This window comes from Artemia sp. Qi Xiang Cuo, chromosome 11, assembly GCF_049724085.1.
Source record: "Artemia sp. Qi Xiang Cuo chromosome 11, ASM4972408v1, whole genome shotgun sequence".
NCBI classification, from domain to species: domain Eukaryota; kingdom Metazoa; phylum Arthropoda; class Branchiopoda; order Anostraca; family Artemiidae; genus Artemia; species Artemia sp. Qi Xiang Cuo.
Window position 1 is genome coordinate 5,052,655 of NC_142804.1, and position 25,209 is coordinate 5,077,863.

The window sequence follows — 25,209 nt, forward strand, 5'->3', positions numbered from 1 at the left end:
CCAGTCAGGGGCGCAGCTAAGGAGGAGAGGGGGTGTTTTAAGGTGGGGAGGGTGGAGATCAAAGGTGTCGCCGCCGTGTGTCTACACCTTGGAAAATTTATCGTAGAAATTGAGCTTGTGGTTCGTATTTGTCGGCATATTGGACGATTTTGTCGACACGTTCTTTAAATCAGCACCACCGGAAAAACTTCCCTCAATTTTTTTAGCTCCTCGCAAAATCTAGAAAATGAATTACATCCTGATTACCTTCTAGAAAACGAATTAAATCCTTATTACTATCTAGATACGTCGAATAGAAATAGGGAATTTCAACCTAACCTTCCAAAAACATTATTTTGTCTCCTAGCGGTATAAAATTTTCAATTGCTGACATTCCTCTCAAATATATTTTTTTTTAAGGTCCTGAAGAGAAGCGGCAACAGCGCCAATTGGCCCTGCAATCAAGTTCTATTTTTTCTCGTCCTCGAGAAGTCGCGTCTGGGAGCTCTTCTATAAAATACATCATAAAAGGAAAGCGAAGTCGAGACTCACAGCAAGAAGATAATGATTTAAAGAAAGCAAAAAATGATGACGCTTTCAATTCAGTAGAAAATCCTAATGATGATGAGAGTGATGACTTAAAGAAGGGATTGGGAAGTGGTAGCTGTAATGAATTTGTCGAACGCAATGACGTTACTAGTGAAAATGCTCTTAGAACCTTGTGTCAGTATGATTCTAGTTCGAGTAGTTTAGGTTCAGAAAGTGATGGAGAAGTTTCAGGTATAAACAACGGTTCATATGTTGTGGAACGTTCACTACCCAATCCTTTCTCTGCTTCACCCAATCTCTGACCCCTTTTAGTGATTTCTGTCTTTCATTACTGTTCTTCTTCTCCAAAAGCGTTGCTACATGGCTTGAAGTGTAGCAATCCTCTAGCCAAAAATTATGTTCCTCTCTTTTTGTTCTTTTTGGAAAGAATGTACGGCATGTCTTATCCATCGTGCGATGAAGTGCTTTTGATAGATTTGTGAGATTTTATATATATCAAGTAAATATTTATAAGACTTAAATACATGTCTCAGGGCCTTCTTTTACTAAATATGAGAAATACATCCAAATATGACCAGTCAAATATTTTGGAATATTGTAGCCTAATAGCATGAGACATATCAAGAATGAAAGTGTGAATATCCTGTGGTGACGCAGTGGGATTGACATCTGATTGGTAATACGGAACATGGAGTTCGGTCTCAGTTGCCGCAACCCGCCGCAACTCCTGTAATGAGATTATGCAAACAAATTTTCATAATAACCCGAAGAAGAAGAATCAGGTTTTTCTTAGCGTTTATCAATAATCCGAGAAGAGTCCTTTGGTGGCATAATGGGATTGATCTCTACTTGGTAATGCGGAACCCAGAGTTTGACCTCCCTAATAATCCAATAATAATAATCAAAGCAAGAAGAAGAAGAAAAATATTTGTCTTAACGTTTATCAGTAATCCTTGATGAGACCTTTGATGGCATAGTGGGATTGACCTCTGATTGGTAAAACGGGACGCGGAGTTCGATCTCAGCTGCCGCAATCTACAGGGCCTGGAATCTGACTAGTGATGAGATTACGCGAAATCATCGTCATAATAATCCAAACAAGAAGAAGTGTGAATAAGGCGTTACGGTTTTTTACTAATTAAGCTTTCTTCTTTCTGTTCAGATTATTTAGTTAATCGAACTCCCAATTCAAGTTTTAGTTATATATATAAACCCCAAAGGGTCGAATTCGTATTTCGGAGTAAAAAAACAAGTGAAAAACATAAAAAAAAATTAAAACAACAATACAATAAGCCAGTAAATAAGGATGAAGAGGTTGGCACAGCTATCCAATTAGTGTTGTAAAATTACCGTAAAACAAAATTGGTAAAATAAGGTAAAATTGGTAAAATAAGGTACTCCCTAGGAAATACAGGGGAAAATTGGGGTTTTAGTTGCCCTGTAGCTCCAAGACCTGTTGAGCATTTCTTTTTAAGCATCACTTACAGTTTTTAATGAATTTTTTAATGAATCCGATTTTCGCGGGCTTAAAAAACGCAATGCCCCTACATCTGGAGTTTCATCAATTTAATTAACTGTCTGATTTATTCCTTTGGTTATCCTGTGTCTAGGGTAATACATCAGCAATTGGACAGTGCCTGATTTCGAACATCCACTTTGTGAAAAAAAAAAAAGAATAAATAAATCAAATTTACCATTAATCGGGAGTAAAATTATATTAGTCATTTGTTTTCTACATTTAAACCTAAGAAATGATACCCTAATAGCCTTGCATTTTTAAATAGCCGTATTCAACCACATTTCTCGTATCATATGCATGTTATTTTTCATTTATGTATACAAGTACCGAATGCAATTAAAAAAGAGGCTTGTGACACTTTGATGGTTTTGATTAATAAGAATATGCAAAAACAGGCTTGCGCCTCTATCTTTAACCATGGGCGTAGGCAGTATATTGTCTAGGGCGGACAGTCGATAGTGTGATGGAGTTTTATCAACTGCTTTTTCCAAACCATCGGCTTTTTCCGCCATATCTAATGTAAATTTGAAGGGCTAGGGGGGGGGGGGCAGGTGCCCCCCCTCCCTACGCCCATGTCTTTAACTAAGTATTTTAACTAACTTAGATTAACTAGGTACTGGATCATAAGAGCGGAACATTCAGTCGGATTTGCTTGTAAAAATAGCTCTTCTCCGTCACACTTAGATCCTGTTTATGGTGACCGTTCCTGTTCCGAAGCCCCCCACCCTAAAGGAAAGTCCTGGATACGGCCTTCTTTCAAAACAACTGCTGAAACACAAGGACCGTTAAACTAGAATAAGGATTTCTTTTAGACACTGTTGTCAGTAACAACTCATTCGGTAGCAATTCGTTCAAAAGCAGGATAAATCTTAGAAAAGGGAACTGGCACTTTCCGATTTCCAATTGACTGGGCCCCCTCCAAAGTTTATTCGACCACCCCTTCCATATGAAGTGCCTCTGGAAAAAAAATGAACTGAAAAAAATATTAATAAATAGAACCTTTATGGGTCTTTACCTTTACTATAAGTAATGCAGTTAGATTGCCCCTGACTTAAACAGGAGAGATGAAACTTCAATTTCCCTTCTAATGAAAATCATGGAATTATCCAAGGGTAAAATAGGGAGCAATTTTCCGCGGGGGGGGGGGGGTAAACGCCGGCTCGCGGAGAAAAGACGGCATGAATACAAGATTTCTCTGAATACATACCAACTTGAAGTTACAACTGTTTTCAACCTAGGATCAGGCAGGGGTGTTCTCCAGCAAAAACAGCCATTCCATCACGTTTCATTTATTGTTTCTTGTAAGCGAAAGCACCGATACAACTCAACCACTCCCCCCTCCCCGATTTTTCGTATTAAGACGTCCATGTAGAACTATATTAAAATAAAATCCACCACTTCAATGCTATTATGGGCTTTCTGTTTCGATCTGACGCCATTGTTAGGGGTTTCAGGATATTTTCTAGGTTACTATAGGCCGTGGTTATTCCTTTACGAAATAAATAAATTCAAAAATAATTAATACTTTTTTTCAGATGGCAAGGATTAACTTTCAACTTTTTTTTCGGCTATATTCAAGCTTTCAGTTGTATTTAAATTTTGAACACATTTTATTTTCTGTTACAGTTAATAAAATTTTATATTGTTATTATTTTAACTGCGGTGCTTAAAGGATTTAAGTTCTGAAAGCAACCTATCGAACTCTTTTGTGGACTCGCTTTCCTAGCTCTAGATTCTTTTCATCTGAGCACTGAATCCAGTGGAACTACTGGTACTTTATAAGAAGAAGTCACTTGACCTATTTACTTTCTGCACTACAAGCTGGGGCATATATTCACGGAAATGTAGGGAGGGAGGGGGGGGGGCAAAATGTATTTTTTTCAATCTAGGGTGGGGGGTATTTTTCTTTTTTTCAATGAAAATACCGAAGGGTGTTTCTCAATGAAAATAAAAAGAAGGTATCTTTCAAAATCTAGGGGGGATCGCCTCCTCCTCCTAATTAACGTGTATTACCGCCAGAATCTGCCTCTAAGTGTTGTCCTGAAAGTTGATAGGGATTTTATAACAGAACTACTTTATAACAACATTTTCATGTTTTAGCTAATCAGTGTGTAGATTAAAAAGTACAGTTGTTCATTTTTTTTTTTTTTTTTTTTTTTTTTGTTTATTGGTGCTATTACTTTTTTTATTGCCAGGGCCCTGTGGTAGTTCTATTACCTAAATAATTAAACACCTTGTCCGAAAATTAGAGACTTTATTTCACTTATTAAAGTACAAAAAAGCGATCAAAACAAAATAGAATCTCAGATACGAAAAAATTTTCTAATTGTCTCTTTTTGAGGTGTTCTAGCAATAATTACAGTTGCACATAGGTTAAAAAGGGAAGGTGGGGATTTTCCCGGGGAATCATAACAAGGAAAAATGGTCCAAGATTTTTCAGTTAAAGGAGGAGGATTCTTCTGACTAATCGGGAGGAAAAGTATCCTACTTTTGCGTCAAAATTTAACACTATTGGGTCAAGGGTACAAATCTGGCTAGAAATGGGAAACAGCAAATATAAGAAACGTACTGGAAAACTAATCCAAAAAGAAATTAAGAAGAATGATCAAGCTAAGAAGAAAGATCAAATTAGAAACTGTTTCCGTTTCTAAACGTCAAATCTATGAAGTCTGACGTTGATATATGTATATATATATATATATATATATATATATATATATATATATATATATATATATATATATATATGTATATATATATATATATATAACTTACTACTGACTTTTGATCTAGTAACCTACTAATGGCCAATAGTTCCTCAAAAGGTTATTCTGGCCCAGTTGATGGTCTCTCCTAACTCCTGCCAATTCTTCAGAATCTCCAATCAATTGTCAGTTCAGCTTGTTCTCAACATCAGAAATCAATTACCTCTCCGACCTCCTACCCAACGCAGCTTGTTGCCTCGCCTACGGTTCTGTTTCCTGCCTATCACATGTTGTCACTGGGCTTTTATCCGTTTTCTGTAGGATCTTTTGGTTTTGCGTATTACCCCGTGCCAATGCCTCAACAATACCCATGGCCTGTACAACCCTTTCCTGTTCCACTGCAAGCTCTCAGTTTCCGACCACTCCCAGTTTCCTGTCCCAAGCCCTCAGTTTCCGTCAAGCTCCCAGTTTCATGTCCCAAGCCCTCAGTTTCTGTCAAGCTCCCAGTTTCCTGTCTCATCGCCAAGCTCTCTGGGCTCTGTAGAAATTCCTGAAGCGACTGCCACAATTCAAGATGTAAATGAAACTACCAAAGTAGGATCATCTATGTCAGTGGATTTAGAGGAATCGAAAAACAATCACCAATGTCCGTCGTTTCTGTTGACATAACGTCAGTGAGTGGGGCGGGTGGATTGCGCCGAGGAAGTTCTGGATGCAGTTCATTGCACTGTACCGCGTTCAATGAAGGGACGTCTAAGTGGACCTCGAAGAAGAGGTTGAGGTTGACCCCAGCGTCTTGTGAAGTTTTTTAACCATATTTAGTCTACGGATAATTTAATATTTTACTGTACAAAGAAAAAAAAAGTTCAGATCTAGCAAAAAACCTTCGAAACACCAAAGATAAGAAAAATCAAACGAAGAGAAAAATAGGAAGTAAAAAGAGTGAAAAGGCAATAAAAAGAAGCAAAAAAAAAACACAGACCAAAAGTATATGCTACAGATGTATAAGTACCCTATCTTACAATGTTAAGAAAGGGTCGGCTATACGGGTGTCTTTTGTCTATGTGTGATGACGTTAATGCGCGCTAGAAGCCTGAATAACTGAGGATAGGCTAACACCAGCAACTAATTGGTTGGTACCATAAAGATATGTCAGTTGGACGTCTGTATTACAGACATTTTGTCTGTGACCAAAACTGAACGTATCCAGAAAAACAATAATATCTGTCAAGAAGCAGAATTAAATTATCAAATATAAACTAACATACATGAAAATCGGGCATTTCAGAAGCCATTTGGACCAAGTTCACTTCTTACAATTTACAACTGGAGGCATTCAGGGTCTCTAAGTAATGCAATGTAACCAGCTACCTACTGGTACAACAACTCACTGCAATACCAAGCCACCTAAGGCCGACTCAGATGGGTACGCTTCTCCTACACCCCAACATACTCAAAGCTTCACTCTGTACATCCTCTCATGAAATTCCAATTTCTTTTATATTCTTCCTTATGACCTATTCCCCCCCCCTCTTCAGGAATGACCTGCTTTTCGTTTGGCCGCAGATAGATGGCCAAAATGCATAATCATTTGCAATCTATCATCGTTCATCCGCAGAACGTGCCCTAGCCATCTCAACCTTTCTTTCATTATAGTCCTAGAAAGTGGGATTGAACCACATTTGACATACAGCTTTTGTTTGGGGTACGGTAAAAAATTACAGGCATCTAATTACATGGTTATCACTTTAAATAAAGATAATTTGACTTAGAGTTTACTAAAGATAAAAAAAAAATACCATCGTAAATAGGGGCGTCATTTCACGAAAATATACGAGAGGAGATGGGGGTATTGTATTTTCAAAATCTAGGGCAGGGGTATTTTTTCAATTTTTTTTAATGCAAATACCTAACATGGTATTACCCAAAATCTGGTGGAGGGCAGAAACCTAGGGAGTAATCCTCTCCCGAAATTGACGCGGCAGGTTGTAAAGCACTTATACTATAAATTTCAGGAAGTTTAAACTTTTATGTAAACAATATTGTATCTAATTTTAATTGCCCAAAAATAGATTTTTCTGATTGAAGCACCACCAAATCTCCCCTTCCCCTCCCCCCAAAAAAGAAAAAACTGACGGTTGGATTCAGCACCAGTTACAGTTCTAGCAGCTAACATGGGGTTCGCTTGAGAAGGCAATTTACCATCAATAATAATTAATTATTACAATTTGTGTCACAAAACACCAGATAATAGTTTTTTTTGTCAATTATTTGCATTATAAATGCATAAGGACTTAAGTGTTAACACCTGTTTGATAATTATCACAGTTCGTTACCTATCACAGTTCGTGGTAACGAACTGTAAGTAAGGAGCGAACCCGGCTCAATGGTAACCGAAACTCTAAAAAACGGAATTTTGATACCAATAGATACACCGAAAGAATCAAATTTTATTGCTGATTTCAAATATAGAAATTTCATCAAATCTAGTTCTTACTAATCAAATTACGTGCCTGAAACAACTTGGCTGATTTTTGAAAAAAGGGGGAAAGACCCCCTAGAAGTTATAGAACCTTAATGAAAATCACACCATCATATTCAGCTTTCCGCCCTCCCGGGGGGAGGGCGGAAAGTTATGAACTTTACCCAATATTAACATATAGTATTGGTTATTGGGAAGTATACAGACGTTTGCAGGGGGGATTTTTTCTGGTAGGTGGAGGGGGGGGGGGTTATACGGGAGCATCGTTACACGAAGGAAGTTTTCATGGGGGAAGGTAAATTGCTATGAAGGGGGTGCCGCATTGTCTAGCAGTATTAAAGAAAAAGATCAGAAATTAAATATAAAAACAAGTTTTCAACTTCAAGTAAGGAGCAAAATAAAACCTTAAAACGAAAAGAAAACAATAGTTATAAGATTTGGTTCAACCCCTAGTCACTACCTTGTTTTTTAAGCTAAAGATTTTTTAGTACTTTGATTGTCAGTGATTGTCAAAATATCTGTGCAGCAGCTACGAAGAAAATAACGGTTTAATTACTTTTTTAAAAGAAAAAAGGGGGGAAGATTCTAATTCTTCCTTTTGACAATTTTAAAAAGTTGAAAACCTTCAACCTCTTCAAACGAAAGCCTAAAATAGTCACTTAAATTTTTCACAAATTTCATCATTTCCAGATCAAGGCACATGAAACTGGGCAAAATGAGCTCATGGCGTGATCCGTCTTGCCGGAAGGATTCTACTTTCTCTAAAACTGATTCCCAATCGATTCCTTCCAACTTCACACCGTTTGATGTCAAGTAGTTGATCAGGTCTTTCTCCGCAACAGACTAGAATAGAAAAATTATAAAAGAACTAGTGAGGAGGTGGTTTTGTGAAACCCGATGAGTTTTAATAGGGATTTGTTATTTTAAAATTACAAATACATAACATTTACAAATACATAATATAACAAATAACATTTGTTATTTGGAATTATAATAGGGATTACAAATCGTAATTGCTATTTTTATTTTCAGTGGAATAAAACCCTTAAAGTTTGAAGGTTGAATAGTTAAAGTTTGCAATAATTTGATTTTTGTTTATTTTTTTTTCTATATTGTGTGTGTTTTTCTTCTTTGTTGTTATTATTTTTACCCAGTGGCGTCGCTGAGAGGGGGCAAGGACGGGGGGGGGGGTATTATTTTTTTTGTACTGATATTTAAGGTGCTTTTACTTCCTAAAATCTGTCAGTTCACGATTAGATTCTCTCGGTTGAAAACTTTCAAAAGTGGAAATGAATACACCATCTACATCTAACACGACAGAAATGAAATCATTGAAGAATAACAAGGTAGATATACAGTGAATATAATTTCCTGAATGAAAAAGAAATCATTGAAAAAGAAAAAAAAGACTTAGTACTTTTTATAATGATATTTGCACTATAACTATATTGGTCAAATTGGTTGTAGTTTGGTCATGGAATTTGGTAGAGGGGGATCCGCTCCCGGAACCTTTTAATTGTTTTAATTCTTATTTAGGTATTTAATTAAAACTCTGATTCTCTTTTTTGTCATTGAAATGCCTAATAAGCACTGATAATGTTTTATTCCTTATGTTTCGGATTCACATACTAACCCATAAATATAGAACTGCCTCTATAATACCATGCTGGCTTCTTGCAATTTTCGCTTTTCTAACCATTTCTTTTAACTAGCTCCAAAAGAAGAATTGACATAAATGTGCTAAGAATTATGACTAGTCACGTTTCACACAATGCCAGCACTATTTGTGGGACATCTATATCTCTGCATCAGCATGATGTGGGAAATGTCTAGTGAGAATAGAATAAAGTGAATTTAAACAAAATATGTATATTGTTCTTACAATTTAGAAATTTGTCTGTGCACATATAAGCAGTATCAACCCATTTTCTATTATTATCAGTTTTATCACGCAGCACCAGGAGACCGAGCTTCGCTTATGAAGGGAATTATAGACATAAAAACCATATTCAGTGTAAACCCCTTTAGAAATGTATACCCCCCATACCCTGATTTACACAAGAAAAAGTTTTGTGTAATTTTTATAGAATTCATTTTTTTTTTTAAATAAAAAGGAGTAGGTAGCTTTTAAACTCTAGGAGTCAATTTTCCCTTCCGATTGGCAATTTTTGATTAATTTAAGGTTTCTTCTGCAATGATGCCAAGAAAAGTTCAGATTTTCTGGATATTCTTTGTCAAATAATGCCCAACGGATAAGTTGATTACTCTAACTTTAGTTTTCGAGTACTTTCAAATTAGAAATAAAGTCACTATTTAAACATGGGGAATATGTCACAATATAATGTTACCCAATCTGTGGTAATACTTTCACGCATCCTATGTCTTTACTTAGACAGCGCTATTGCACTGCCTATGATTTTTTTTTCGGCTTTGTGTGGCCTGTTGATATCAATGCTATTTATTAATATAAATTAGCAAACCGATAAACAAATCAATTTAATAAATAGTTATAAATAATATTTCAATAAATCACATATATTAAACGTTTAGTACAACAAATTAAATCTTATACAGTCAAAATCCATTCAATTACGTGCAACTGAATAGCGCGATACCCGGGGCTGTTAGAATAGCGCTTGGTTCAACTATGTGATTGAGCATCCTGTGATGGGCATGGGGGTTAGGGGAAGTGGAGGGGGGATATGTACTGTAGCAGTAGTGGCGAATCAGCCTGATAAAAGCCGAGTGTATACAACATTCACCTTTGCCCACCTGAAAGCTTGTTTACGTTATACTACTGTCGTCTGCAGCAGCTCATTCCTGACAACTTTAGTAAAACCCAAGCAACAGTACATCCATTTATGATTGTTTAATGTGTGTTTATTGTTTATAATGTATTGCGTCCTGTTTTTAAATTCACCAAGTAGCGCGTTTGTTAAATAGTTACTTTTCTTCACTATCGCTTGAATAGCACCTACTTCAATAGCACCCCTATTGCCCCCCATTAAAAATACTGTAGCTACGCCCCTGTTTTTACCCCCTCTTTTTTTTAAATTGCTAAAATGAATTAACATGAATAATATCCAAACGGTCGGTTTTTCAAGCGTTTTTTCTGTTTCAGTTCGACGTGTTGTCAAAGTATGTATTGTTTATGCTAATAAAAAGGTTTGAATTAAAAATTGAATTCAATTAAAGGGAAATGAAACACTCAGGAACGAATATTTGTATGAATGTACGACCCTTCGATTGAGGAAAAAGAAGAGGGCATATAGGGAATCCCCCTCCCAAGATTGGTCAAAAGACATCCTCCCGCCCTTCCTCCATTAAAGCAGGACACATTCCAACTAAAAAGTTACTTTTACGGCTACTATATACTAAAGGTGGTCAAGCTTCACTACAGGTGGAGCCACATTCCAAAAAATTCTCGTTACGAGAGCCAATATAAAAATAGAATATAAAAAACATTAGTTGTTATGGGATGTTTATTTTCTTGAGTGCGTCTTAAAACAAATAAATAAATATAATTAATTTTTTTGACACGACAGCTCTTGTTTATTGGTAGATGGCATGTGTGTTTTGGTAGATGGCATGTGTGTTTTGGTAGATGGCAGATGGCCATGAATTTTCTTAAGTTGGGTGCATAATTCGTCCGCACGGTACAATTAATTCCGTTAAATGTTCACTTGTGAGTTAAGAACAGGGCTTCGCTTTTATAAACTTCAATGTGCGAAAAAGCGACTCACAATAATATGCTGTGCAGAATAGAGGCGGTAATCTGCAAGCAGTTTTACTTGAATTGGAGTACTTTGATAGTAGCACTAGTTTCCAAAGCTCATTTGCAGATTTGTGTAGTTTATGGGGCATTTTAAGATTATAATCCACTTGAAGTTCTCACAATCCGACTTCACATGTGCCACTTTCATTCAGACATAAGGAGTCGTTAATCCATGGTTAACAACGTTAATCACGAATGAATTAACAAGAAAATTTTGAGAAATCTTTCAATTATTCAAATCATCAAATCGCAAGTGAAAGTTTTTGTGTAATTCTTCTAATTTAATGCCATGTTATTTTTTTTTCATCATTTTCAGAGATTTTATTCTCCAGACAAGGGAAGTGATTAACATTCTTGTAGTTAAATCGGATTTAAAAAGATGCAATGTTGTTAATAAAACTTGGAATTTTGAATAAGATCATTATTAACTTTATCTTTTCCTTGTAATGTGAGGTTGAGGGATTGCAGATGTGTCTTGTGAGGCTGAGGGCGTATCCAGGATTTTCAGGGGGAGGGGGGTACAAAAAACCCTAAAAAACATATCAAATTTATTTGTATGTATTTTTGTCACGTTTTTACGATTCGGAGCAAATTTCAGGGGGCTTCAAACCCTGGGCGTCCCCCCTGGATAAGGCCTTGATTGTAGATATTCATTGCATCAGTTAAAAGCATAAATTCATTACTCCATTCATTATTCTTTAATTCCGGATAGTGTTTGCCTTTCTCTTTGAGAAAATTTTTGCTTATAAGTTTTGTTTTAGTAATAATGTAACTTTTATCAAGAAATAAGTACATTATAGTACAGTTAGATAGGAATAGCATACATAAATTCATATTTCCTTTATTTTTATTTTATTGCAAACAAATCCTATTTCCATCAATTTTTCCGTTTCTTTTCAAGAGCCGCCTTCAGTCTTTCAAAGAGCTGCACACGGCTCACAAGCCGTAATTTGGCCATATTTGTATAGAGTAGTTTCAAGTCCTGAAGAGCTGGTCAAGAATAAAAAAGGATAAAGATCCTCCTGAGCGATTGCTGGCGCATAGGGTGTCGAATCGACGTTTAAGTTGCTGAGTCCCTTTTACAAGGACAAGTAGCAAGCTTTTTGCTCATCCCTGCTGCGGCGGGGACTAAACCCCGGGCACCGTATCGCCAATCAGAGGATGAATCCACTATGTTACAACAGGGTATAGCTGGTCAAAGTCCGTAATAAAAATTCTCTTATCCAAACAAGGATGTTACAATTCTGCGGTCTGATAATTTGCAATCACTCCATGCCGTTGTGAACAGCCTTTATGCCGGGTTGTCTGACATCGGGCTGTCAGTCGCTTCTGCTAAAACTGAATTTCTCGTTTTTAGTTGTGATTACCCTTCCGATTCAAAATTGAGGTTGGCCCTGATTCAATTTCTGCCACTGCTTCACTCAAGTACCTTGGACTTGCATTTGGGACCTCAATTTGAACAGCGAGGTCATTAACAATAAATGTGTTGAGAGAGAAGTTAAGAAAGTCCTATGGACGTTTTTCTAGAGTTAAAGGTTAATTTGACAAAAGAACGCTTGGTCAGCTTTATAACTCGTTTTTTGCTCCCCATGTATTTTTTCTGGTGCCATTATGGAAAATTTTTACCACGTCTGAACGTCAACAAATTCGGTCTGTCTTTTTCTAATTTTGTTGACATTTTCTTCGTGTTCCTATTTGATCTCGTAACAAGTTATATCTCCAAACGTTACAGTGTTTTTTAGATATGTGATAAGATGTGTGTTTTAGACAGGAGATTCAGACAGCGATCTGAGTCAGCTGTAGATTTTCCATTGGGATGTATTAATCGTTTGTAAGTCATTGGTAGTGTTTTTTTTTAGTGTTTAATGATAAATGTTTATTTTTTGTTTTTATAGTGCTTATAAATGATTATAAATTTCTTTTTTCATACTCCTCTGAGTGCATTTTTTGTATATATAGAGGGTTCAAATAAATTATTATTATTAATTCCAATAGAAACGTAGATTAATCAATCTAAATAGATAGAGACAAAACATCGTAAGAAGCATTGCAGCCCATAAAGTGTAATTCAGTGCGGTCCATAACAAAATATGCTGTTTTGTTAGGCGATTTTCAAGGCTCGAGTGGGACCAAAAAGGAGTAGATGGTGTCTGTATTCACGACGTTTTGACGCAAGTAAGTGAGACAGAAAAAAACAACATGATATTTAGATTCTGCTCTCTCCCTCGATAAGGAAGAAAAGGTATTTTTTTCCTTTCACCTGTTCACCCTCCCTGTTAAAACGGAGGAAGAAAGGTTTACTCCTTCTTTCTGTTCTTCGCCCTGCCTTAAATCAAAAAAGCGAGGTGTCTTTATCTTTTTTTTGTCGTTCATATTACTCCCTTAAAATTGCTGAAGAGAGATCTATCCCTTCCTTTCGTTCATCTCTCTCTCTTAAAAGAAAGGAAGAGAAGCATTTTTCCTTCCTTCTGTTCACCCTCTCCCTTGAAACAGACGAAGAGAGGCTCATTCCTTACTTCCGTTCATCGTTTTGCCGTAAATGAAGAAAGGGAGGTATCTTCCTTTTTCTCTTTCACCACACTCCCTTAAAAGGGAGGAAAATAGGTTCACTCCTTCTTTCCATTCATCGCTCTGCTTCAAATGAAGAAAGAGAGTTATCTTCCTTTTTCTCTTTCAAAGGGGGAAAAGAGGTTTATTCCTTCCTTCCGTTTATCTCACTCTTTCTGAAAAAAGAAAGAAAAAGAGGTACGTGTATCTTCCTTTCTTTCTTGGCGGCAATTTTAGAAGGCACATAAAATTAGCTTAAAGGATTATTAATTGTAATATCCATGTCAAAACCAAAGAAAAAACACAACACTAAAAATAAGAAAATAAATAATGAAAAAGAAGAAGAAATTGAAAAATCAAAGGAACAAGAAGATGAAAGTGACCAGCTCAAACAAACCTTTTGAGGATGGGAAGCAGGAATGCCAATAGATCCCCTGAGAGCCTTTGCAGCAAAAGCTCGCTCTAGTTCTCTTGCTTTATTCTCATCTTTTTCGAGCTGGAATAAAAAAAATTCATTCCATACATTCATAAACAAATATATCCGTAAATTCAAATAATTTGGCTCCACTGTGCCGGGTAAAGAAAGTAAAGCCTCGAAACCCGTTAAGGCAGGTGGTATTCTTCTGATGATTCTGATGGTTCGGTTATACTGTTTTGTCCTAGGTAATTGGATAGATGAGTAAGGTCAAAACCTCGTTCAAGTGCAGATTTATCTCAATTGCTAGAATAGGATGACAGTCCTTTTCTTCTTCTCTCTCTCTCTCTCTTTTTTTTTTTTTTTTTTTTTTTTTTTTTTTAGCCAAGTAATTACCTCTAAAACATTATATGCATGTTATAGATATAGGTTATAGATCTTATAGGTTATAGATATATACTGTAAATATGCTTCAATTTATTATAATGTATTGACTGAAATAAAACTTCTTTTTTTTTCAGGACAAGAAACAAGTCTAGCCGAACCAGCTTATCTACAATCCCGTGAAACTCTTCGTTCTTGATGATGAAATGGTAAAAATAGCAAAAAAAGAAGAACATGATAGGGAACATTGTAAACCCCCTAAAAATACTAGAAGTTGTTTTTGAGAGCTACCAAACGCTCTGTTTCAACGATACATCCTATTATCTCTTAAAAGCAATAGCCTCCGAGAATTGTTATTTTTTATTATCTTTTACTTTTATAGAACCAATAATCATTTATTCTGAGTTAGAATATCCTATCATAAAAATGCAAATACCAAGCTGCTCTTCCATGACTGTCTTTATAGGACACAAAACTGTTTCACTAGTGTTTCCAGTAGCATAGCAAGGGAGGGCTTGACAAATGGGTATATTATTGCTCAGGTAGAGAGGTATCAGACTCAAAGAGAGGTATCAGATAGCATTCAAACGGTGAACGTCATAGCATACTCCACACTGTTTTTTCATAGCGGTTTTACAATATGTCCAGAAGCTAAGTAGGGGGGGGGGTCTACTACTGCCTGGGTACCAGTCGTAGAGAGACACCAAATGGTCTTCATGAATCATTTAACTAGATTGTTTGTCTCTAAGCAGAAGTCTAGCCCGGACCTGCATGTCTCTGTTTATCCTAAAAAAACAATACTTTTATTTTTTAAAAGCTTGTTTAATTATTCAATGCCCGTAATATGTTACAAACATTGGAGGTATGCACTATATTCTATTATTATTTGTATTATGTTGTTATTAGGAGTTATGTCTATATATTGTGGTCCTATACACGTTTTTGGAAGAAGTGCAGAAAGAAAGCATCGTACTCAGGTACAAGTTATTTTTGGTACAGCAATGATTGCATCAGGAATACAACATTTTTCAATTACCAATGAATTACTTGCCATAGTTTTGATTAGTTTGCTAATTAGCTATCATAGAACTTACCGTACAATCACTTGTCATAGAATTTACTCGAAAAATCTACAAGTAAAAAAAGTTCTGGTTTTACATCGCAACCAATAGGGGAACGCAGATACACTAAACCTAAAGGTACACTAATTGATTTAACAATCTCCCCTAGATGTTGAACAGCTCTTTTTGTAATTTCATTGAAAAAGTCGAAAAAAAACATTCCTTGTAAATTCAAAAAAAAAATCATCCAGAACTAAAACAAGTATATTTTTCTGCATCTTGATTTAAGGTTATCGAAAAAGAACCTTGCCCCCCCCCCCAGAACATTTTCGTAATTATTGTCCGGGAGGATAGATTCCTTTATTTAATCAAATTAAAAAAACGAGTTTTTTCAACTGAAAGTAAGGAACAACATTAAAACTTAAAACGAACAAAAATTATTACGTAGAGGGGTGTTGCCCCCTCCTCAAAACCTCCTTCACGCTGAAGTTTTTTAGTAGTTTAAAAAAGCTTCTTATTGCTCTAATTAAGCGACCCTTGTGTTTCAGGAGTCGTTCTTAAAGATTTGAACAAAATTAAAACTTTAGCGTAAACAGCGAGGTGTTAAGGAGGGAGAAACACCCTCATATACGTAATCATCTCTGTTTATTTTAAGTTTTAATGTTGCTCCTTACCTTTATTTGAAAAACTTATTTGTTTTTTAAATTAATTTCCGATCGTTTTTTTAATAATGCCAGGAAATCTGGCTCCATCTCCAGGGAGAAATCCCCCCTCCCCGCGCTAACATCCTCTAGACAATTCAATCCCGGTTAAAATTTACCCTTAACATCTCCACAGGTAAAACTGAGTGGGCAAAGAGAAAGCTAGGCCTATAGTGAAACATTTCCCCAGAAAAGTTCACCACCTGGAAACTTCCCCTCCCTATGGAAAATTCTCCCCGTGGAAAATCCCCTACAGAAAATTCCCCTCCCCATCCGAAAAATGTATGCATAATTCCCAATAACAAATACTATATGTAAACGGCAAATTTTACAACTTAAAGACCTTTCTCCAGGGGCTCGGGGGGGGGGGAGGTCATGTTATCTCAAAAGACATAGTAATTGAGCCTTTCAACTATGCTGAACAAAATGGCCATCTCAAAATTTTGATCAGTTGATTTTGGAAAAAGGGGTGTGGGAGAGGGGCTATTTGCCCTCCAATCTTCTTGGTCACTTAAAAATGACACCAGAACTTTTAATTTCCGTTCGAATGAGCCCTCTCCCAATATTCTAGGACCACTGGATCGATACAATTACCCCTGTGGAAAAATAAATAAAATAAAAACAAACTAAACACGCGTCCGTGATCTTTCTTCTGGCAAAAAATAGAAATCCACAGTTTTGCAGATTGGGAACTTGAAATCTCTGCAATAGGTTTCTCTGATACACTGAATCTGATGGTGTGATTTCATTAAGATTCTTTGAATATCAAAGAGTGTTTTCCCCTATTTCGAAAACCAGGCTAATTTTCTCAGGCTCGTAGTCTTTGATAAGTGACACTAAAGTTATATCTTATATATTTATATATTCTTATATATTTGGAATCAGGATAATGAGCCGATTCTTTTTGTGTATCTATTGATATTGGAATTCCGTTTTTAGAGTTTTGGTTACTATTGAACCGTGTCGCTCCTTACTTACAGTTCGTTCACGAACTGTTTGATTAGATTGTTTTGACAGTTTTCAGGAGGAAACCTAAGATTCTTTTGCCATTTAATGCTCTTGTGCGAGATTAATTTGTTTGACATAGATGGCGGTATTCAGGAATTCACTTATTTAGACATAACATACAAAATACAACATTGCCTCCCCCCCTACCTATATTTTGGAAAATATCCTTTTTGGGCAAATTTTATTTTAACAAGTCGACCCCCCCCCCTTGATGTTGATAAAAAAAATTGTACATTTGTCTTCTTGTTGATCACCGGACTTCAAATCGTGAATATACTATAATACTATAAACTAATATACTATAATATACTATAATCGTAATGTGTTAGTTTTACGATTAAAAACAATTATTTCAGTCTTATTTTTGTTAAACGATAAACCCATATCCACAAACGACATCACGAGGGTTGAAAAATTCGCTTCCAATACTACAAAAGACCATCTTAAATAAAACAACTTCTTCCTGAACTGTTTTAGCCAATAGTCGAAAAACACTTCCTCAAATGGGTAGAGAAGAGGTAAAAAACTTTTAAGGAGGTAGGAGGTCGAGTAGGAGTAGGAGGAAAGGAAGTAAAGGCTGAGCCTATGAAGTGCGGTAGAGGAGGAACGTGCATAATAGAGGAGGAAGTGGCATCAGGTATAAGAGTAACATGTCCTACCCAACAGCAAAAAACGCAAGAAAAGGGTTTAACGTGAAAAAAAAGAAGAAACTACAAAAATTTAAAAACAAACTTGCCTCTTCGAGCTCATTCAGAATTTTCTCGTCCCTTTTTCGAAGTTTACTCGCTTCAGTCAGAAAATACCTCGCCTTCTTGAAGTCTTTGAAGATTCGTAATATTGCACCTTTGCTATAAAAACAAGTTTTTAGTTTTTTTTTTTTTTTTTTTTTTTAAACCTAAATCCTAATTTCATCTCCAACTTGCTTCAGTCCTATAGTTCAGCAATGTACATATGTATTGCTAATCAAAGATTGTGTTTTTCTTTTAGTTTCGCTTATTATTTGAATCTAGACTATGGTACTTCTAAATTAGACCTGATTCAATTTGCTACAGAGGATTCATTCAGAAAATACTGTTTACTTATCCTGGTAAAACTTTTACAAGTTTAAAAACTTTTACGAGTCCTTTCGTTTTCCTAAAATTTGGGTATTTTTACAAAGTGAAAATAAAGAAGCTTTTGGAAGCTTGACCTTTGAGAAGAATCGATTTTCCAGGAAGCAGGGAGAGCGTCCACATCAACATCAATATGGGGCGCCAGTTGGACAATTACCTCCCTTTCAAGGCCCCCCCCCCCCTTCAGGAAGACCAATGTATCACTGCTCGCATTGTTAGGGTTTCTTGTTGAAAATGGAATCCTGCTTAAAGGTTTTGAAAATGTGGGCATTTGGGCCTTCTGCTTTACAGAAACCTTTCAATCCCAATAAAAAAAAAAATTTCTGCCTGTTGCTTGATGCACCTGTTATGGTAGGTTACCATAACAGGTTACCATAACAGGTAGGTTACCTGTTAATGTGTAGCTTGATGCACCTGTTACCATAACAGGTAGGTTACCTGTGAATGTGTAGCTTGATGCACCTGTTATGGTAGGTTTTAAGAGGATTCGATACCTTGAATAAAGGGTAACCCTATCTCGTCCATAGTCAAGGTTTTTTGGACCTTGACAGGTCTGTTTCTTTCTTTTCTTTTCATGCCTGTGTTACTTTGTTTTTATTGAGTTTTCATCCCATCCCTTTTATTGAGTTTCCCACTGTCATCTCTCCAAAATTTTTTGAGGAGTTGTCTTTTCTAAGAAAAATTATAATAAGCAACATGTTTTCAGAGTGGTTAATTAACCAGATTTTTTCAAAGAGAAGAAAAAGGTTTCTAGAGATTTCTAAGGAAGTCTTGGAAACAACTCGGGAAAAAGGATGTTTGTTGTTCCTTACCATATGTACCCAGGCGAAGTGAAAAACTTAAAAGAATTTTACAGATTAATGGTCTAAAGGTAGCTTTAAAGAGTAATAATACTTTGGGTATTTTTCTAAATTCTGGGAAGGATCTAACTTCATTGGGGCAACAAAGTGGGGTCTATCAGATTCCATATACTTGTGGAAGCTCATATGTGGGACGTACTTACCAGAATTTGGAAATGAGATTATTACACCATAAAGATTCTATTTCTTCAGCTTTAAAGCAAGATTCTAAGTCTGAAGATTTTACTTCAGCCCTTTCAGAACATATTTTCTATTTTCCAGACCATTTTATTCGTTTCGATAGTGTCTTTTTGATTTCTAGGGGTCGGGGTTTAAAGCAAAATTTCGTGAAACTGTTGAAATAAAGAAAATCTTATTCAAGCACATTGCTTTGAATCGTGACACAGGTGAGTTTGGGCTAAATTCTATCTACGATAATTTATTAAAATCTGAGAGAGTAAAGTTCAATTCACCCAATGTAGTTGACCTTCATCCAAATGTTATATCATTGAACGCTAATGAACTGAATCCAAGAAGGTCAAAGAGGCTAGCTTCCGCCTTTGCTTTGAAAAGAATTAGTGAATTAAACAATATGTAGTGTTATTTGATTTAGTATATAAACTTTTGTTTTAAATTGTTTTAATTTAGTTTTGCAACTGATGACGGTCACTGCATATATAACCGAAATATCTCGTAATTTTTGTGAATTTTTATCACTGTTATCATCATCACTGTCTATTAAAAGGATTTTATCCCTATTTGAATTTTTATTTATCGTCATGGAAAGGCAGTGTGGTCTCCGAAATTATCTACATTTACAGTTTCGGGCTAATGCCCCTCCCCCCCCCTCGGATGATTCCCTATGGTTACCCCTCGGAAGATTCTCCCTGCGTATAAGATTTTCCCCCTTTGATAAAATTACCAGTTCAATCAAAATTCCGTCTCTTTTACTTTTTTTTCTTGAGCGTTACTAGTGACAACCCTGCTCCTTAAGATTACAGCGCAGTAAGCTGATTTCTGAGTGCGTAATCCACCCGTATTACTACCCGACTGTAAACATTTTACCGATGCATGTAGTGAAGTAATGCAGGTCTTTGCAAGCCCCCCCCCCCTCCTATTGGATTCTCACTAGTATTTGGTTAGTTTGTCATATAGATTTTTTAGGTTGAATACATAGATTTTCCCCCCTTCAGCATGAGACACTAAATCGGAAAAAAAGTTACTTGTCAGGCGAAGGTTGTTGCGGGTTGGAAAAGCATACGTGTAAAAGCAAGTCAAACCTAGCGAGACGTTTTCAGAGGTTCGGAAACGTCACCTTATTGAACACTAACCTCCTCACCAGGATGTCTTTTATATGCTAGAAAGGATGCCTTACGACGCCAAGGTCTTGGCAGTGCGATTATGAATGGAAACAATTGAGAGAACAATGGTTTAATGATTATTTGGTCTGGACACAATTTTTTCTAATTTTTTTGTGCCTACTAAAAATTTTCGGTCTATTTGAAAACAAAATCTCAGTTTTCAGCCAACAATAGTTTGAACAGTTATACTAATATGTTAGATACAGTATCTCGTTGACGTTTTTTAAGACAATTTTGCAGCTGCTTTCCCCAACTAGTCTAGAAACCCCTAGGATTAGACCCCCATTTGTTGTGTGACCATCGACTGAAATTACGGACCTTCAGGATAAAATTCTAGAGAAATACTTCCACCATTGATTAAAGAAATTTTAAGTTTAAATTCAAATTATATTCATTTTCAATCACAGGATTTATCATAACTTCATATAGCTTGAAATTGGAAGGGGGACTAACAAAAGTGAATCCGCATGCCAGCACGAAACTGGAATTTGTTCAATTGAGGACAGTGTTGACAAGCTTACTAAATGAAAAAAATTTCCGACGAAGAAAAAACGAGAATAGATCCAGCCAGTGATAGAAACAGGAATAGAATGAAATAATTTCGACAAAAACCTCCGCAAAAAATGATCTAATTCAAATAAATTGATTTTTCAGTGCCATTCACGATAGTCTTACTGGACGGCTATATAAAGAAACTCCTCTTTCGAACGAATATCCAGGACTTACAATTTTTATTTATATTCCGGTTTCATTCCACGGCTCCAGAACCGAACGTTTGCTTTACTTATTCTGAATTTTAATATTATATTTATTGCTATTTCAGATTAATAAGAGCGTAACATTGGCTCTGACGGACTCCACTCCTCCACTCTGGACTCCACTCAACTCCTAATTTTCAGCCCGTTTCTAGCTTCTGTTGTAGTCACCTCCCACAAAACTTCCAAAGATTTCTTTACTTCGTCTCTAAAGAAAATATCTAAAGGAGAAAATTAAGGTAAAGAAATAGAGCTGAATTAAATATAAATAGAGTTACTTACTAAAAATAACACTGCGTCAACGCTAGGTCGCTGAGACCTTTCAGATGCAGTGTATCATTGATTGTTTTTAAGGCAATTTTGTAGTTTTTTTCGCTACCCAGTTTAAAGAGCCTAATGAACAGAAGACGAAAAACTTTTGCTGATACTTCACTTATTTCTAGTTCTTCTTCTTCTGATTTCATATCACGGTTCAGGAGCCAACCTTTTGCCTTGTTCAACCTAAATTTAAAAATTAAATTAACGGTTACTTCAGGTTCGTCAGATAGTTATCAGAATAGCAAACTCTAAATAAAACGATTGAAAAGCAGTATCTAATTGCTTATTTGCAAGGCAATTGGTAGCTTTCTCATTGCCTAATTTAGTAAAGCCCTTAGGTTGATTAGTTTAATAACAAACAAATGAGAATATAGAGGTGAAGGTACCTGAGATATTGCTCAAGTCTGTAGCTTCAGTTACAAAGACAGTAATATTAATAAGGATGGTTAGAAAGGCAGTATAATAAGGATGACGGATGCACTAAAGATTTTGTTAATATTTTCAGGTTTGAAAACAAAAAAATTTGGTCAGAATGATCTAACTTATGTTAGTGTGATCTAAGGTATCAAACCATAAGCACATTGGTAAACCAATTGGTTTACCATTGGTTAAATGGTAAACCAGTAGGAAAACATTGGCAAATGTTGGTAAAGGTTAAACTGTTCAAGTGTTGTTCATATTGAATAATTTACTTTTTAATTCAAAATTTAGGCAGCGAAAAACAAGGTGTATTAAAAATTTATAACCAAACATGAAAAAGCTAAAATTCTCTAAGCATTATTAAAACCGGGATTATTAAAACTTTATAACGAAAAATGAAAAAGCAAAAATTCTCTAAGCAAAAACAAGGTGTATTAAAACTTTATAACGAAAAATGAAAAAGTTACAATTCTTTGAGCAAAAACAAGGTGTATTAAAACTTTATAACGAAAAATGAAAAAGCTAAAATTATCTCAGCAAAAACAAGGTGTATTAAAACTTTATAACGAAAAATGAAAAAGTTAAAAAATTCTTTAAGCAAAAACAAGGTGTATTTAAACTTTATAACGAAAAATGAAAAAGTTAAAATTCTCTAAGTAAAAACAAGGTGTATTAAAACTTTATAAATATTAAAAGTGAAAATCTTGTCAGCGGAAAAAAAAAATTAGATAAAAACTCTACAAAAAATTAAAGAATTAGAATTTAGTTAGCAAAACAACACAGTGTGTTAAAACTACAACGCTAAGTTGATTATGCAGAATCTGGTCAGTAAGACCTGACTCATGTTAGCGTGACTTAGGGTGTCAAATCCCACACTAAGACAAAACTTAGTGCTCTGCTAATCTAAAGACAATACATAAGACATGCTAGAAAAGACTAAAATGTTTCAGAAGAGAAAAAAAAAGACTAAATCCTACCCTGGGGCACCAGAGGCCTATCCAACATTTCAGTTGGTTACTCCTTTAATTAATGGTGCCCTGGGGCACCAGAGGCCTATCCAACATTTCAGTTGGTTACTCCTTTAATTAATGATAGCTGAATATGATCCCAATAATTTACTATTATAGCTATCGTATCTATGAACCCAAGGATAGGGATTTATTTAAATAAAATTAAGACGATCTTCATCACGGAAATGTGACATTCAAATAAATAACCCAAAATTAATCTAGATACATTTTAAAGTTTGTGGGAAACTGAAACGCAACAAATCAAAAACTGGACTTTTTTTCCTATTCAACTCTCATCGTCCAAAAATAAATTTTAGATATTTCCATCAAGCTATCTTCAATTAAGTTAAAAATAAGCTAAGAATTCATTCACTTTCCATTATTCATTTAAACTTTTTTTTGACAATGGCCAAAGAGTGTACACTAAACCCAAAATATTTAGTTTAATTTAGTACCATTTTAGTTATTAAAGAAATGATTTTTTTTTTTTTAATCTACCATTGTATTAATGCTGGACCTTAAGACCTTTAAGAGAATATGTCAAAAATTTATTGCCAAATTAATCCCCTTTCTGATAAAATTGGACTTTACATAGGACTCCCTACATAATTTTAAATTTATGAATGGATAATTTATAATCTTAACTCTATACAATTCTAAAAGGTTTTTATTTATATTTCTAGTCAGAAAGGTCTCTGTACCATATCTACCTATAAGCCAGAAAATTAATAATTGGTTAGGCAAGCTCTGCTAAAATAAGTTAGTTTTAGGAATTTACGTGTGATAGAAGTGACACCTAGCATTAAATTTGATCCTTTCTTGCTAGATGACGTTGAAAGAAGCCACTCACGAATATTGGATGAAACAGAACAAAAGAATACCACACACTACCACACCACCAAAATGCTTCAAACACAACAAAATTCCACCGTCATTCAAAAGCCTGGCTGACACAACTTGCACAAAGAGCATTGAACTTCAATATGTCTGGATTATCCAGTTCCTAAAATCCAAAGAACTTTTGAAAGAAATATAATTAACACCAAGCAACCCTTAAAAACTGAGCTGACCAGGCCTGCACAAAGAGTACCAAGTCAAATATACACTCGAACAATCCATTTCCGTTTTCACTGAAGTATTACAGAAAAACGTTAAAAATTTCAGTTTCAACTATACATGCTGGCCAGAATTGACATAGTGAAGCCAGATTGGCTTTTTCCGCTAGCAAAAAACTTATCGTCTTTTCTGAGAACTTAGCCTCAATGTAGTTACAAATAAAACTTACAGGCGAACAGCGTGTTGAGCATCACCACGGCTTTCTGCAGCCTTTGCAGCAGTCACCAAAGACTCTACAGCTTTCCTTAGCGTGGACCAGGGTGCAGCTGCCCTCTCTTCTTCCGTCATTTGCTCATATTCGGTGGCACTTGCGCAGTCATACCATCTCAGCAAATGAATCATGCAGAATATCCAACAATCTAGGGGATACATGAAATGCGATCTTACGTGAACATAAATAAAATCAACCGAGGAAAAAAGTGAAATAAATCAAATAAAGCAGAAAAATAAAGTAAATTAGATAAAAAAAAAAAAAAATGAAAATTAATCCATTCTGATTCAAGCAATAACAAATTTTATTGTTTGATATTTTAAGATCAAATATACTTATTTCCAATTTATGGTCCCTGGGAAACGTGTTCTTGCGACAAGCCTAGCGCACAAATTAGAAAGGCATTTGGCTCACTAATATGGCTTCGCGGTACCTATCGGCGTGATATTTCAGGTTATCTTTTTAATGCTGTTGCCCTACCACACACTTTCTATCCTCTCCTTCTTTTTCGACATTTTTAAATCTGCGATTTGCCTTCCATTCGCGTTCGCTATTTTAAATATTACAAATTTATACTTGGTTTTCCGATTTTTTTTAGTGACGCTGAATCAATTCTCAGATATCAAATTAAAGAGCCGTTGGGATTAGCAAGGATTTAGAAGGATAATTTTATCATACTACTAGTACTAACAACTCACCGCATCACCAAGCCGCCTGAGGCCAACACAGCTACGCACGCTCTTCCTCCAATCCAATCTATTCAAAGCCCCCCTCTTTACACTCTCCCAGGAAGTTCCAAGAAGTACTTCATGAATAGCCAGATAGTTATCACCTATCCAAATTTTCTCGTTATGCACAACCTCTTCCCTTTTTACCAGAAGTTAAATAAAGTTTGATATATATATATATATATACATTTATTTTTCATATTTTATTAAGTTA

At 35.5% G+C, this 25,209-nt stretch overlaps 2 protein-coding genes across 2 annotated transcripts in view; one reads left to right on the top strand and one right to left on the bottom strand.

Moving 5' to 3' along the window:
* Window positions 1-2,567, top strand: part of LOC148946563 (coiled-coil domain-containing protein 130 homolog) — a 31,777-nt gene extending 29,210 nt beyond the window's left edge. The window contains exon 7 of the mRNA XM_089097043.1: window positions 400-2,567. Coding sequence (XP_088953169.1) covers window positions 400-830 — 431 coding nt within the window. The 3' untranslated portion in view covers window positions 831-2,567. The remainder of the gene's footprint in view (window positions 1-399) is intronic.
* A 5,112-nt stretch (window positions 2,568-7,679) lies between these two features.
* The window catches only part of LOC148946564 (inactive peptidyl-prolyl cis-trans isomerase FKBP6-like), a 77,281-nt gene continuing 59,751 nt past the window's right edge, over window positions 7,680-25,209 (bottom strand). The window contains exons 6-10 of the mRNA XM_089097044.1: window positions 24,226-24,415; window positions 21,475-21,693; window positions 17,862-17,973; window positions 13,954-14,052; window positions 7,680-8,077 (exon numbers count right to left, since the gene is read on the bottom strand). Of these exons, the coding sequence (XP_088953170.1) occupies window positions 7,820-8,077; window positions 13,954-14,052; window positions 17,862-17,973; window positions 21,475-21,693; window positions 24,226-24,415 (878 nt within the window). The 3' untranslated portion in view covers window positions 7,680-7,819. The remainder of the gene's footprint in view (window positions 8,078-13,953; window positions 14,053-17,861; window positions 17,974-21,474; window positions 21,694-24,225; window positions 24,416-25,209) is intronic.